This window comes from Hemicordylus capensis, chromosome 4, assembly GCF_027244095.1.
Source record: "Hemicordylus capensis ecotype Gifberg chromosome 4, rHemCap1.1.pri, whole genome shotgun sequence".
In the NCBI taxonomy this organism is placed as follows: domain Eukaryota; kingdom Metazoa; phylum Chordata; class Lepidosauria; order Squamata; family Cordylidae; genus Hemicordylus; species Hemicordylus capensis.
Genome location: NC_069660.1, coordinates 81,230,758 through 81,245,761, shown reverse-complemented (window position 1 = coordinate 81,245,761; position 15,004 = coordinate 81,230,758). Strand labels below are relative to the sequence as shown.

At 45.0% G+C, this 15,004-nt stretch overlaps 1 protein-coding gene across 3 annotated transcripts; it reads right to left on the bottom strand.

Moving 5' to 3' along the window:
- Positions 1-5,776: 5,776 nt before the first annotated feature.
- LOC128325210 (uracil-DNA glycosylase-like) lies at positions 5,777-14,499 on the bottom strand. 3 transcript variants are annotated; one of them, XM_053250756.1, is made up of 7 exons: positions 14,309-14,497; positions 13,534-13,743; positions 9,544-9,639; positions 8,626-8,723; positions 8,308-8,426; positions 7,900-8,078; positions 5,777-6,960 (listed from the first exon to the last, which is right to left on the bottom strand). In XM_053250756.1, exons 1-7 carry the CDS (start codon positions 14,396-14,398, stop codon positions 6,820-6,822), a joined length of 933 nt encoding a protein of 310 aa, XP_053106731.1. In that variant the 5' UTR covers positions 14,399-14,497; the 3' UTR covers positions 5,777-6,819. The 3 variants fall into 3 exon arrangements, with proteins under 3 accessions (XP_053106731.1, XP_053106732.1, XP_053106733.1); XM_053250757.1 differs by having other exon boundaries at positions 8,338-8,426; positions 14,309-14,496; XM_053250758.1 differs by lacking the exon at positions 7,900-8,078 and having other exon boundaries at positions 14,309-14,499.
- Positions 14,500-15,004: the final 505 nt, after the last annotated feature.

The following is a 15,004-nucleotide window of genomic DNA, read 5'->3' as shown; positions in this document are numbered from 1 at the left end:
CTTATTAGCCTGAAATATACGATTGTTGTTGTAGGTAGCAATCTTTGCACCAAAATTACACAGAACCATTTTTCATGCAGATGATATGAGAAATACTGCACCATGTGTGGCAAAGAAGGCAATGAGGATGGCTCAAAGAAAAGCGCCTGGGTAAGAGTTCCTGAATGTGAATGCTGCTTGGCAGGGGCAGTTGTGTCATTGAACCTGAATAGATAGGATTGCAATGTTAGATATATCACCTGCCTGTTTCCCCCCAAAGAAATACATCTTCTCCAGCGTTAAATCAAGGTCACCTAGGAAATGTAGGAATGAGCAACATTACTCCTAAATCAGGCCCTCCAACCAGAAGCTTTCCCTAGAGAAAGATGGACTTCATATTCCAACTTAAGACATTTAGGAGTGTAGGTCAGGCATGGGTTTGGATGATTGTGCAGAAGACGGAAATATTAAGGTGATCTTGAGTTCTTCCTCAAGATTGTCCATCCAGGAGTCACTTTTGAGGACTGTATTGTGGAGGTCTGTTGCTTGCATGAATGCAGATGATTAGAAGTGCTTATAACCACCCCTCTCCTTGGCACCTCCCAAGCTCTAGCAACAGCACACCCTACACAGAAAATATGTAATGCTGCAGTGTTGAGGCACACAATTCATATGTGATTTCTTGTGTTGAAGGTGGAATGTCCATTATGCAACCGTTTCACACACAGTAGGTGTGTGCCTACAGGAGTGGCAGTCAATGTGAAAGGACGGAAGGCTGAGTGTGGCACATGCAAGTGATCCTGTAAATCCGCAAGCATTTCCTGCATCACCACTGTCTTTTTTCTGTGCTTTTCCTAGTGATGTAAGATGACAAGAATAAAGAACTAGGGGATTAGTACAAAAAGAGTGTGTGTGTGTGTGTGTGTGTGTGTGTGTGAGAGAGAGAGAGAGAGAGAGAGAGAGAGAGAGAGAGAGAGAGAGAGAGAGAGAGTAATTCCACTGATCTATTGCATTCAATATGAATGGGCAACTGTGTGGTCACATGTTCAGCTTTCATACACTGCACACGGATGTTCAGCCCGGCAGCAAAGGACTCAGCCTTCTCAAATGTTCAAAAGTAAGGAATCTGAACGGTTTAATGCCCAGGGTTTCCCCCCATGTGTGCACACCATGCATACCAGAACCCACCATCACAAGGGACGCTTGGGCCATTTCCACAGCAAACAGTAGTAGAATATGATTCCGTTGGGGCCATTACATAACAGAACTTCCGCCTGTTGGATTCCTAGCACAGGGCCCACGGGGGCGTGGGGGAGGGTTTATGGATGAGGTTCTGTAACAGGTTCTGAGAGGCTCCTGAGAGGTTACAGTACCTGAATGTTGTGAAAGGCAATGTACATCAGAAGAGCATGCCAAAATAAATGAATATAGAAGGGTGCTGGGAAATTACAGGGTTAAGTCCATCATTTCTTACTCGTTTCAGGATGTGAGAAGGGATTTCAAACTGACAGGGTGCTGAAAACTGATGCTCTAGCCCATCGGAAAATAGCACCCCTCAGAAAAGCTCATGTCAGTGAAATATGTGGGGGTAGCAGAATCTGACATGGTGCTGAAAACTGACAGTCTAGCGCATCAGAAAACAGCACCCAGAAAAATTCACTTCAGTTAAATATGGGGGGGGGGTTGGTTAGTGGAATCTGACAGGGTGTTGAATACTGACACTCTAGTCCATCAGAAAACAGCACCCATGTGTTAAAAATGTGGGGGTAGTGGAATCTGTTGGGGCCCAGCCCAGAAGTGGAAGTATGGTCCCTGAGTCCAGTCAAGGACTGGAGCTTAGGACCTGCACATTCAAACAGTACTCCCTTGTGGTTATGCTACATAATGTTGCATAACTGATAAAGCTTGCCCATGTTCCTGCAGGAATAAAGGTTTTCAGACAATGCCTGTCAGCCAATGTCAAGCTTACTAAATGTTTCTGATGTTAATAACCAAACCTCTAAAATAGCTGAATGTGTTTCCAAAAGGTTCTGCTGGATTCACAGACAATTATTTGGAAGCTTATGGACTACACAAATCTCTTCACTAAGTGTGAAGTTCTGAAAACACCCAGACCGTGCAGTAGGGACAAGGGAATTAAAATGTTCATTCATTCATTTGATTTCTATACCACCCTTCCAAAAATGGCTCGGGGTGGTTTACACAGAGAAATAACAAATAAATACGATTGATCCCTGTCCCCAAAGGGCTCACAATCTAAAAAGAAAAGTAAGATAGACACCAGCAATAGTCACTGGAGGTACTGTGCTGGAGGTGGATAGGGCCAGTTACTCTCCCCCTGCTAAATAAAGAGAATCGCCACATTAAAAGGTGCCTCTTTGCCCAGTTAGCAGGCGTAACTGTTGTGGTAATGTTCTGCCACAACACTCTTTAATACAATTTGAGCACATTACATAGTTCAAAATGCTTTAAAGCAAATGAATTACATAGTTTAAAAAAACGATTTCAAACATCTTAAGCATATTAAAAAATAAATTATATTTTCCAAAAAATAAATTTTTGACCAATTTTTAATTTTTTTTACAGTAACAAATTTATTTGAACTTTTTTAAAAACAATAGTTAATGCAGAAGAAGAAATGCCTGTTTATTTTTATGCAACTTGTGATTCAAGGGTAAGAATTTCTGATAGATTTATCTTCAGGGTATGGGCAACAAACACGGAGACTGAATATGAACAAACTCAGAAGAAAAACTGATAGGGTAGGGAATAAGAACATTCTAGTGTATCAAGAAAGGAGGAAATTTGATGAGGTAGGGGGAAGTTACACTCTATCACAAAATCCTTCAAGAAAGGAGGTGTTTTCAAGTAAGAGAAACTGTTACTACACTCCTCTTCCACAAAAATCCTCCAGTCCCACCACAATCACACATTGATGACGTAAACAGAAAGCGCGACACGGCCGTCGACTATAAATAATCATAAGCATGGCTAGCCGAGCCACGCCTTCTGGTCCAATCGCGGCAAAGGTGTGGTGTGGAATGCCGTGATGTCACCAAGAACGCTTGTTATGGCAGCAGTGGGGAAACTGCTAACATTTTGTGCAGATAGCGAACTTTAGCCCAGAAGGGAATTCCCAGGTCCCGTTGCCATAACGACAGAGAAGGCGGGACAACCTGTAAGCGCTCTGAAGCAGGACAGATTATTCTTCTGTCTGGCCACGTCTTGCCAGGCGATCGACAGAATCACTTTGGGTCCCCTGCTTTGCGAGGGGCTCGGTATGGAGGAGCTGCGGCAAGGAGGCTGTTTTTCTTCCCATTGCTTTGTGATTCATTTTCCCTACGAGAATGTGGAACATATGCCCCGCCCAGATCAACAGTCAGAAAGACTTATGGAAAGAGCAAAAATTTGGTCCCTTTAATAGACAAAAAATCATCAGGTGAAGCTTTTCTCAGTACTACGTCTCCATGCTGGGGGGAACGAATACTTAACCCGTTGGTTTCTGCTTGTTCTGCAGATGTTAAAGGTTATTAGACCATTCTGTCCATAAACAGTACTAGTTGATTGCTCAGATGCATAATGGTTCCCTATGTGAGGGGTCACTGCATGGGTGTGAGCATCTGGGAGCTACATGATGGCTCTCAGACCTCACTGTGAAGTACAGCTTCATGAGTACTGAGGCCCAGCAACCTGGACAGTTCTGTTACTTCCAAAGATGGCAGTTTGCTGAGCTTGCTTGTCTCCTTCTTAAGTTGTGTTCCACCTCCACTATCCGCTCCTGCCTGGGAACATCACCTGCTTTGCCACCTCAGATCAACCCCTGGATGAGTTCATCCTCCAGGTAGAGCTAAAGGTCAGAACCAAGAGGAAAGTACAAGATTTTCCTCCTTTTGTGGAGGAAAGTACAAGACAAGATGGCACAGGAAATTAGGATGCTTGGTCCAATTACAGTTTTAGTAAGCAGTGACGTTTAGAGTACTGGAGATTCATGCAGAGAGGCAGGATCTACTGGCAATGGTTGCTTCCTGAATACAAAAAGAAATGAGTGTTGTTTGAAAAAAAGTGTCTCTTTTTTCAGTGCTTTGCAAGGACATTCCTTTAGTGAAGGAAAAAGCAGGGTCTTCTGGTCAGGACACAACAGGACTGTGTAATGTATTTGCCTCCCCCTCCCCCTCCCCCAAGTATCTCCCTTTGGGGAGGGCTGGGATAAGTCCTGCTACTTGCAGATTAAGGTGTTGACATTAGAATGTTATTGCTCAGCTGTCCAGACCAATCTGCAGCAGGGGTGTCATCAAAGGCTCATCTCTGCTCAACCAGAAAATGGTTTGCCCAGGTTTTGCAGCTACATGTTTGCATCAAATGCCAGCCATATAGCTGCTTCCCCAGTGCAAAGCACAGCCTTGTCTTTTTATCTGCTGGGCCAACCATCCAACCTGTAGCTCAGTGACAGAGCACGTGCTTTGTATGCAAAAAGTCCCCAGTTCAATCCCTGGTATCTCCAGGAAGGGCTGGAAAAGACCCTATCTGAAACCCTGGAGAGCCACTGCCAGTCAGTGCAGACCATACTGACCCGATGGTCACCATGGATAAGTCCAGAATCTCTTTTGCTGTCTCAAGAGGCATCCAACCCTATCAAGTAGAAGTGCTTTTGTTTTCCATGAATTTGCTTCCTTGGTTTGTGGGGAGACAGGTAGGGTGGTCAGCCCACTTTCCTAAGGTATCCAGAGAGCAGAGCTCAAAAGAACTCTGGGATAGCCTGAGATAATGTCCTTGGACTTCAAGAGCCTCCAAAGGGCCTCACCTATTTTTTTTTCATTTTTTCTTCCTTTTGTGCAAAACCTGAAGCTATCAGCTGAAGCCGAATCCTTTAATAGGCACAAGTATTCTTGCCTTAGCCAACTCCATATTCCTGGGCCTTGATTAGCTGTGTATAGAAGGAATTACCACTACATTAACTGACTACAGCTGTAGTTCAGTGGGAAAACTACTACTACTAGGAATATTAATATACCGCTCTTCAACCAAAGTTCTCAAAGCAGTTTACATAGAAAAACAAATACATACATAAGATGGTCCCCTGTCCCCAAAGGGCTCACAATCTAAAAAAACATAAGGCAGATACCAGCGACAACCATTGGGGGGATGCTATACTAATGCTGGATAGGGCTAGTTGCTCTCCCCCCTGCTAAATATAAGAGAATCACCACTTTACAAGGTGTCTCTTTGCTCAGTTAACAGAGGAGTCAGCAGGAAAACATTAGCTTTGCATGCTAGAAAGCCTGGGTTAAATTCCTGGCATCTAAATTATCATGATTTAATTATCTAGGGTTAATCCCTGGCATTAAATCACCATGAAATTGATTGCCAAGAAATTTAGGACCAGCAAATGGAGGTACTTTTTCACACAACGCATAATCAACTTGTGGAATTCTCTGCCACAAGATGTGGTGACAGCCAACAACCTGGATGGCTTTAAGAGGGGTTTGGATAACTTCATGGAGAAGAGGTCTATCAACAGCTACTAACTGGAAGGCTATGGGCCACCTCCTGCCTCAAAAGCTGGACTAGATGGACCTTGGGCCTGATCCAGCAGGGCTGTTCTTATGTTCTTATCTCCAGGTAGTGCTGGGAAAAAAAACCCTTGCCTGAAACCTGAGAGAGCCGCTGCCAGTTGGTATAGATAATACTGAGCTAAATGGTCCAAAGGTCTGATTTGGTATAAGGCAAGTTCTTATGTTCCTAAGAACATTCAGGGGACACCAAAATAACACAAATGGGGAAAAAAACCTGCCAATAATTGCTATATATAAAAAACATGTTTTATTTGGAAAAAGCACAGCAATCATATACCACAATTTTTGGCAGAAACACCGCGGTGCATAAGTGTTTAAAGGTTAATTTTCGACACCTGTGACACTGATACGGTACTCACGTGCAGGTTTTCCCTACTCCTCCTGTGGAACCCAGATTCATAGTAATCTCTGGGCTTACTATAAGAAACCATACATAAGGATTTGAGTCCCTGTACTGATATCACCAACGCTCATGATGTTCCATTTGGCTGCGGCGTTTCTGCTTTTTTTTTTTTTTTTAAAGTCAGCCTTTTTTCTTTAGTGAGGCTTTTCTGCCACAAGATACGGTATATAAAAATTACAAATATACAGTAAAAAAAGGGCTTCATTTGGTATTTAAAATATACCTGTTGAGATGATTTTGTTATGCAAACAGCATACAAGAAAAAAACACCAGTAAAACAAACTTTCTTCTAATGAATAGAAGTTGATAACACTCATGAATTACCATTAGTGGCTTAACAGAACTCATGGCATAGATGATTTTGTAGAATCTTGTTTGGCCACTGATCACCAACCTCATGGTGGCTACTTAAAGAGACCAGACACTTGCTGGCTCCAAGCTAGCTCTAGGAGAGCAGGTCATCTTTAGCCTGTGGCCACTCAGTTAGCAGAATGTCACTACACCCCCATCATTTGCAAGAAGGTAAGAAAGCCACATGGCTCGGTGGTCACCAAGGGTTGACACCGACTCGATGGCACAACTTTACTTTACTCAGTCAAATTGGGTATTTACTACAGGCTTGAAAGACTAAACAGGACACCAACGTAGATGTCATAACCAGGGAACTAATTCCTCAGCAGGGGCCAAAATGAAAAGCAGCCTCTATGCTTTCCTCAGAATGAAAAGGTGCTTCCATTTTGATTGGGCCCATTCAATGAAAATGAATCCAAAGAATAATTCTCAAGAAGCAGCTGTACTCTTAAGATGTACTCTCAAAACACATGATCTTTAAGGTTGTACCAGCCTCAAGAGCACACCAGTTTGTCAGAGGGCTTGCCAGTCAATGGGCTTCTTCCCAGATTTTGCTAGCAATCCATTCGTTCTGGAGAAATGCTTGCAGCCAAAGAAACCCCGGTCCACAGAGAAGGGTGACGGGTGGACTGTCTGCAGGACATGATGACGTTTCTTCAAGAGAGCAAAGATGAGAGAGGTCAGTTATTCCTGCCTAGTAGATGGATGACACTATTTGCAGAATCCAAGTGTTGCGCTCACATGCAGGGACCTACATAAGAGACATCCCGCGCCACCCCTAATTCTGCAGTGCCAGAATGTGACAAGAGAGAGTCAACACAAGGGGGCCTTATTTCCTAATGCCGCTGTAGCACTGTGACTTCTCATTTGGACTGACAATTTTTAGTGATAAGACCTCCAATGTAAAAGGGAAGCAATGGCATACAAGTCACTAAGCTTTACCCCCATTCCTTCACTCCCCACCAAAAACAAACAAACAAACCCCAAAAAACCCCACCACCAAATCCAGGGAGGAGGGATATGTGGTGGTGTTCTTTGGAACACTAAGAAACAGTTGAAAAAGAGGCTCAAAGATATGTGTATGCACAACACTGGGGAATGTAAACATTGTAAGGTCAAGTGACTAATATAACCCTGTTTTCTACTAATGGCCAGTCAGGAATATCAGAAGTAGGACATGGCGACAATATTATCCTTTGATGTGTGATCCCAGGATCTACACAAAGTCTACACAACTTTGGCCCTTCTGTAGATGTTGGCCTAGAACTCCCATAAACCCCGACTACTGGCCATTGTGGCTGGGGATTGAGAGAGAGAGTCCAAAAAACAGCTGGAGGGCTGGAATTGTGCAACCCTGATCTAGTAGGCAGATATAGCCAGAGAGTCCCTTGCTGTTTCTTGCCTCCAGTGCTCACCACTGTTGGAGTGGCTATTGTAGGAAAGCCAATTTCAGGCTCAAGTTTAGATTCCAAGTCATATGCCACAGTACACAAAACCCAGCTTAGGGTTTCCTCCATCCCCAAGTGGATGTGATTTTCCTCCATCCCCAAGTGGATGTGACTTTTGGAAGGATAGGAAAGATGGCCTATTTACCCTGTTGATGGAACTGCCTTTCTTCTGAGCATAGGCTCCCCAGAGCATGAAGACCAGGCCATCCAAGTTTTTATTTAGCCAGGACACCACAGCGTCAGTGAACTCCTCCCAGCCCCTCTCCTTGTGGGAACTGGCTTGGTGCGCTCGGACTGTGAGAACAGCGTTGAGCAAGAGCACTCCTAGAATTGCAGACAGAGAAGTCACAGACATGAGCAGGAAAGGTGGAAAACACAAGCAGGGTGCTTTGTCCCTACTAAGGGCTGACCAACACTTTATGCAGTTGAAGTGCATGTCACTTGTCTGTTGTGTGTGAAGTACTGTGAGTATTTCTACCAACCAATGGATAGAGGGAACCCCCTCTGTCCTTCTGGCGACAAATACACCCAATAGCAGGTGAGTGAAGCCCACCCAAAGAGGCAAAGCAGAACTCCCAGTCACCCTGTTTGGCCCATCCAGTCAAATCTCCATGGCCAGGATGAGAAAAGTCTTCTATATCTGAAGCAAGTTCTTGGTAAATATTCTCCAGGCTGCAAAAAAAGAAAAGAAAAGAAAGTCTGGCAAAAACTTTTACCCCAAACCTCTGATACACATCAGTTCCACACATTACACGTCTCAAACAGCGCAAACACATTATCAGTTCAAACAGACAATCAGTGGAAAAATCAGTATGCAGCCCTGATCTTAACCTACAACTACAGCTTTCACACAGGTGATTGCTAACCTTACCTGGGTGGAGGTAGAACTGGTTTCTGGACACTGAAGCAGAGTCCATGTGCCTGGCTGGGGCCATGATACGGGTCTTGGCCCAGGATGACCACTTTTACCTGAATATAATTGACAAAAACAGAAGAGGTTAACAGCCATGGTTGGCCATTCTTACTCCCAACTGACAGTGCAATACAGAAGGAACCCATTTTGTTAGAAGGACCCAGGCTGAGATATCTTTACTCTTTCCCCTTGTGTTCCAGTGAACGTATGAAGCTACCTTGCCCAGAGTCAGACCCTTGGTCCATCTCACACAGTATTTTCTACTTTGACTGGCAGTAGCTTTCCAGCAGAGCTACTTCCTCCATCACCTGCTACCTGATCTTTCAATGGCAATGCTGGGGACTGAACCCAGGTCCTCCTGCAGACCAAAATGTGCTGCCACTGAGCTATGGCTCCTCCCCTTGAGGCCTGTTAGAACACCAACAAGCTAGTCATAATTACACTAGAGTTTGTGCAACTCAGTGGTGAGGCCAGGAGCACAAGTCCTCTTGTGTTGCAAAGTCCGTATTTCAAATCTCAGCTCAGCCACAGATATACCAGGTGGGCTTTAGCAAGCCTCCCTCTCTCACCCACCATGAATAAGATGAGAACTGGAACAACAGCCCACCTGCCTTCCGACTCTTGCTAGGCACCGAGTACACAGCTGGGGCTATATTAATGCCGGGTATTATTGTATTAACACTCATATCTAGAACGTGCATGTAACAGAAACCTGCACTAACAAGGCCAGAAGTACCAAAAATATTTAGGAATGACCAGACCAAAAAGAATCAGACATATCTAGCAATTTAGCTATTCCTGGAAGAAACGTGCAGGTTCAGCTAATGACATGGCTTATTATGATTATGTTGATTTGATTCTACTAGATTCACTCACGTGATGGATATCACACATCTGGGTCCAGGTGAAGACTTGATGAGGGGGTGGGTACACTGTGTAATGCTTCCGTTCCTCAGCAACAAAGGCCATTAGCTGGTTTGGGAGACAGAATAACACATTTCAAGCCCTAGCTAAGAGAACAGCAGGAGGGCAAAACAGATTAGAGATATATGGTGCAGCAGCATCAAAGCCTTATCAAGCCATACACATGATTACATTCCAAGCAACTATCTCCATGTTTCCATTCAGTCGACGCAAAAAACTTGCTTGCTCCCCCAAATATATGTTAGGCACTTCATGAACATAAAAAAATACAATCTTTTTAAAAAAGCAGTTAAAACCTTCACCAGCATTCATTGGGCATTTCTGTATACATTAATCATTGGCTCTTAATTCTAAAATGGTCAATCTGGGACATTGTCACTGACACCCCTTACTGGGGTGCAAATCCTGCAAATAACAGGCCATTAGAATAAATGGTTTGGCCTCTGGTTAAAAACTGCAAGGTTTCAAACATACCATACTAGGGGATCAGTTGTATCTTGTTGACTTGCAGAACACCCACTATCTCAGTGAAATGTATTCTTCATTTGCCTCCACATGTTTTGTTTGGTTGACCTATGTGTCAGGGTGCATCCAAAGTTCACCATAATGGCAGGTTTGTAAAATTTTAAGCATTTTTACTTCTTAGCAGCTAGCAATGTTATCTGACCCTTGTGTCTCAGGAAAAATTTCATTATCACCTGTTCTCAAGAGGAAGGCGCCTCTTTATTTTCAAGAATGCCAAGTCATTGCACTTTTGATCTTTCAGAATAAAGAATCATATGCCAGCAGTAATCTTTGCCAATAAATGTGGGCTCCATTGCCACTTTCCTACCAGCAAGAACAGAAAAAGCAAGAGCAAAGATCAAGCAAAAGAAGGTAACTCCTATGTGCCTGTAACCAAGCCCTGGGGTCCTCAGCTGATTAGAGGCCAGCCTGTGAGGAAGAGTCTTATGGGGAACTGATAGAAAGGCATCTATGGGTTGGATTTGTAATGAGTTGGAAGCCCATGCTAGCTATTATAGGAATGATAAAGCTTGGATAAAGTGCTTTCAGATGTGTCAGGCAAGCAAGTTTTATTTATTTATTTAGTACATTTATATACCGCCCCATAAAACAAAGAAAAACAAACCCTGGGCAGTTTATAAATAAAGTGCTCTCAGATGACATGGCAAGCAAAATGGCAGAGGTTGATGAAGAGGCTGAGAAATGAGAGGAAGGAGAATCCCAGGTACCAGCTGCAGTGTGAAATAGTGTGGAGCCTGACCCAATGCACCACCTCATTAAATGGAGGAAGAGGGCCAGATTGACTGGAGGAACAAGAAGAGGAACCTCTCAGGCACTCCTTTGGAAGCAACAGGCAATAGATTGCCCATGAAGTAATGTAGCGACCAACCTGAAGGGCTCAAGGAAGAGGCAAGGATTTGGAGTCCTGTGAAGAATTAGGGACGGATATGGGTTCTTAGGGTGGCCCCCTCTCACCCCAGAAGATTTTTGTACTCCAATAAAGTTCAAGAGATTGCACCTGTCTTGTCTGATCTGTTGAACCATACTCTCAGGTAACACTCTGGATCTCTCTGATGTACAACTCCCACCCTAGCGGGAGGAAATGCCCATGGTGCCTCTCTGCTATGGTTGCTAAGACTGGCCTTCTTCCCTGGGGGGAAGGCAGTGCTATTTCTTATGTTTCATTGTGGCTGTGCATTTGAATCAGTTTTGTTTTTGTTTTTGTTTGCCTGCATTCCAGAGAAGCATATATACAGATATTGGTGCAATTGGTAGCTTCATAGTAGTTTGTACAGGCAACTTCCCAACTGGAATAAGTAATAATCTAAAGGAAGACGGCATCTGTTTTGACTGAACTTGGACCACTGTTCCCTCTAAAGGTGTGCACTAGTGCTCACAAGTTTTCCCATGTCCACTCAGTTAATTTTAGATCCCGCTCAGGTTGAATTAGGAAGGCCCCACTCTGAATGCATGTGCGCACACAGTGCCTTGATACTGCTGCCCAGAACAAAACTCATTCTGCACAGAGATGGAAAAAATTAGAAGGACCACTGGCTTGGATACCAGCTGATCGATGCTCAGATCAAAAGACAAACATTAAAGCAAAAAGTTCAGCATCTGATCAAGTCTATCAGAGCTGCAATGAGTGCCCTACAAATGCCCAACTTGCCAATCTGCAAACTGAAAAAAAGGATGTTATAGTTTTTGCCCAAAAGCATTAGATCACAAAGCAAGAAGACTGCTGTAGACTTGCTTGTACAATGCACTCACTACAATGAAACTATGTGCTGACTGTAAAATGAAAGTGTCTACATGTGTTCTGATGGGTTTCCCCCCCCCTGAGTTCTTGGCTGCAAATAGTTTAAAGTAGAAAATGTGATATTTCTAATTTTTAAAAAATTGATAAAAGTAGTTCTAAAAAGCACCCCCCAAGTTAAAATGTTAATATGTTCTTCCTAGATTAATTAATACTAAGAAAATAAATAGTGCTTTTTCAGTTATTTAATACTGTTGCTGGTTTTTTATTGGGCAAATGGCTGGGGTTTTTAGTTACTCCATGATTACAACAATGTCATTTTGTGGGGCACAAACTACCAACTTCACCGTTTATTTTGATGAGGTCCTGTGACGTTTAACCACGTGCATGTAAAAAAGAAAGAGTAAGAAAAAACAAAATACAAACCTGCAGATTAAAGTACACACCTTAAGGTGCGAACTAGGAAATATTTGTTTTAGTTCGGGTCAACTCTAAGATTTCAAGGGAAAGCAAGAAAGGTTAAAGGAAAAAGCCGGAGAAAATAAAATAAACACATTATAAGGCTACTAGTATGTTTGAGCCCGTTATAATAACGGGCGCTAGCCTTCCCCCCCCCCTTAAGTCTTTTTCATCTCTTTTACTTTTTTTTAACCTGTCTGTCTGCTTCTTTCTCTCTCTGTTTCTTCCTCTTTTTCTCTTTGTTTTTGTTTTCCTGCACCATTTCCCCCCCTCTTCCCTCTCCCTTGTTCCTTTTTTGAAGTGCTGCCTCTACACTCTTCACTGCCTCTGACTCCCAGCGGCTCTCGCAGCCGCTTTGCAGCTCCGTTCAACGTTTGTAAAATGCCGTTTTGAAGTGCTGCCTCTACAGTTTTCGCGGCGGTCCTGGAGCCGGCGCCGCCTCTGACTTCCAGTGGCTCTCGTAGCCGCTTGCTTGCTCCCTCGCGTCGCCCGCTCTCCAGAAAGGAGAGACGGCTGCCAACCTTTTCGTTCTCTGTGTCTGCTCTTCCTCCCCCTCCTCCTCGGGCTGGCGCACCTTCTCATTCTGCAACCCGAGCCCCCACTCCCGCCCGCGCTCTCTCCCTCCCTCGAGTCAGTTTTCGAGCAGAGAAGGAACTTTCTCTCCATCTTTTCCTCTCTCTCTCTCTGACGGAGAGGAAGGGGCAACGGCAAGGTATTCTTCAGCACCTCCTTGAACTCTCACTTGATCCTCTGCACCGCGATGTTGGCCTTCTCCGCAGCGGGCTCCCACGGCCCGCACAACCCCCAGGGCGCTGCAGCCACCTCTCAGCCGAGCTGGGCCAAGCACCGCCACCTGTCACCACCACCCCCGCTCCCGGTGGTTAATCCCCGGCCCTTCCTAATCGGCGCCTCCGCCAAGCATGAACGTTATGACATGCGGAGCTTGCCCGGCCCTCCGCTTCCTTGTTCCCTCTGCTTCCTTGTTCCACCAGGCCTTAAAGCAGCGACCTCTCTGGGGAACGGAAGGGAAGCTCGCCGGGCAGAGTCACAAACATGGGCGCCTGTTCCCTTTGTCCGTGCCTCCCTCGGCCGTTCTGCGCCTGCGCTCCGCGCATGCGTAGAACGGCTGAGGGAGGCACGGACACACGCTTGGTTGTCCACGGACGGACACCAAGCGTTTTATTAGAGAGGATAGAGGATTTGACTCCCTGCCTCTTGCCCACCTGGGCGAAATAGGGTTTGGAAAACTCCCCAGACAAAGCGATCCTCCAGCTCCGCCCGATCTCGGCGGGGATGAGGCTTCTGGTGCGAGCGGCGAGCCTCTCCAGGGCCGCTTCTTTGTTCCTGCGAATCCGCTCGAGCTGCTCCGGGCTTAGAGGAGGAGATCGCGGGGACTGGGCGTCAGTCTTCAGTTTCTTGGGGGAGGCGGCGGCCTGGAAGAGGGAGAGGATTTGGGTGAGGCGGAGAAACGGAGAATGGACATAATCCCGGCAGCCGCCGCCAGTGCCACTGGGACTCAAGCAAAACACCACCGGCCCCGCAATAGGAAGCGCTCATGGCCTTTCGCGGGAAAAAGCTCCAGCCTCCCTGTTGGTCAGCGGCAACCAGACCACACTTTTAATTGGGTAGTTTCTCCAGTTCCAGCGTCTCCCGGGTCTTCCGCTTTCCAATTAATTGATAGCGACTTTATTGACCCATCCTTTCTTTTCCTAATTGATTTAGGATTGAATAATAAGTGATCACAACTCCTATTATAGTTCTCTCCCCGCCCCTCACAACGGTTGCTAAAGAAACACCTGGGATTACTGGCCAAAAGCGGATGACGTTAAGTGGGGGAGCATTAGCCCATCTTCCACCGCTTCTCATTGGTCAGGGCATAATAAGGACTCTTCCCATTGGTCAGTACTTCAAGCTGGCGCCTTTTTCTAACCCGCTGGACTAGAACGGAATCGAAAAACATCTCTTGATTTTTTTCCTCTGGCCACCCCTTGCTTTTACCTCGAGGTTTCTGCCCGGTTCTGGCAAGCGGGTTCGCTTCTTGCTGGGTGCCGCTGTAAAAAAAGAGAGCAGCGTCTTCTGTTCTAACATGGTGGTGGCTCCCTTCCCAGGCGCGATCCGGCGCTGCAACTCGGCCAGCTCAGGAGGAGAAGCAACTGCCCCCGCCGCCTTTTCTTCCCTCACTGAAACTAGCGCCAAACGGGGAGCATGCGCGGCCGAGCAGCAATCTATGGTAGTGTTTCCCGCTAGTTTGCTCTAGCGCAGAACGGACAAAATCGACTATAAATAGATTTTTAAATTTAGATGTTTAAATTAATTTCAGATTTTATTTTTAAAAAACTTTACATTTATAACAAACAGTTAACAATAAAAAAAATTCCTCCAAGCATTCGTGTTTAATAGACTTGGGACTGGTAAAAAGTTGACAAACATTGATCTATGAGGCTGGCATAACAACTTGCTTTGCACATGCAGGCATGGAGGTGCAGCATGTGTATTGCACGCTCCTCCTGTCCAGAGCTACTTTTCACCTTTATTGCTTTACTGATGCCATCACCAATAAATATCACACTACAAAAGAGACACTAGCAGGTGTAGCTGCAGCCAAAAAAAGTCTTGTACCAAAGGTGTTTATATATAACACTGGACATGCTTTTCTCTTGACCTGCATGTCTGACTCCCATGTCAGGTGAAAAG

Bases quoted from the DNA above. Each gene is read 5' to 3' on its own strand.
- LOC128325210 (XM_053250756.1), bottom strand. From the start codon at position 14,398: ATGTTAGAACAGAAGACGCTGCTCTCTTTTTTTACAGCGGCACCCAGC. The intron at 13,744-14,308 runs GTAAAAGCAAGG...TCCCTCTTCCAG, and splicing joins AACCGGGCAGAAACCTCGAG to GCCGCCGCCTCCCCCAAGAA. The intron at 8,079-8,307 runs GTGGGCTTCACT...CTGCAATTCTAG, and splicing joins GTTCTGCTTTGCCTCTTTGG to GAGTGCTCTTGCTCAACGCT.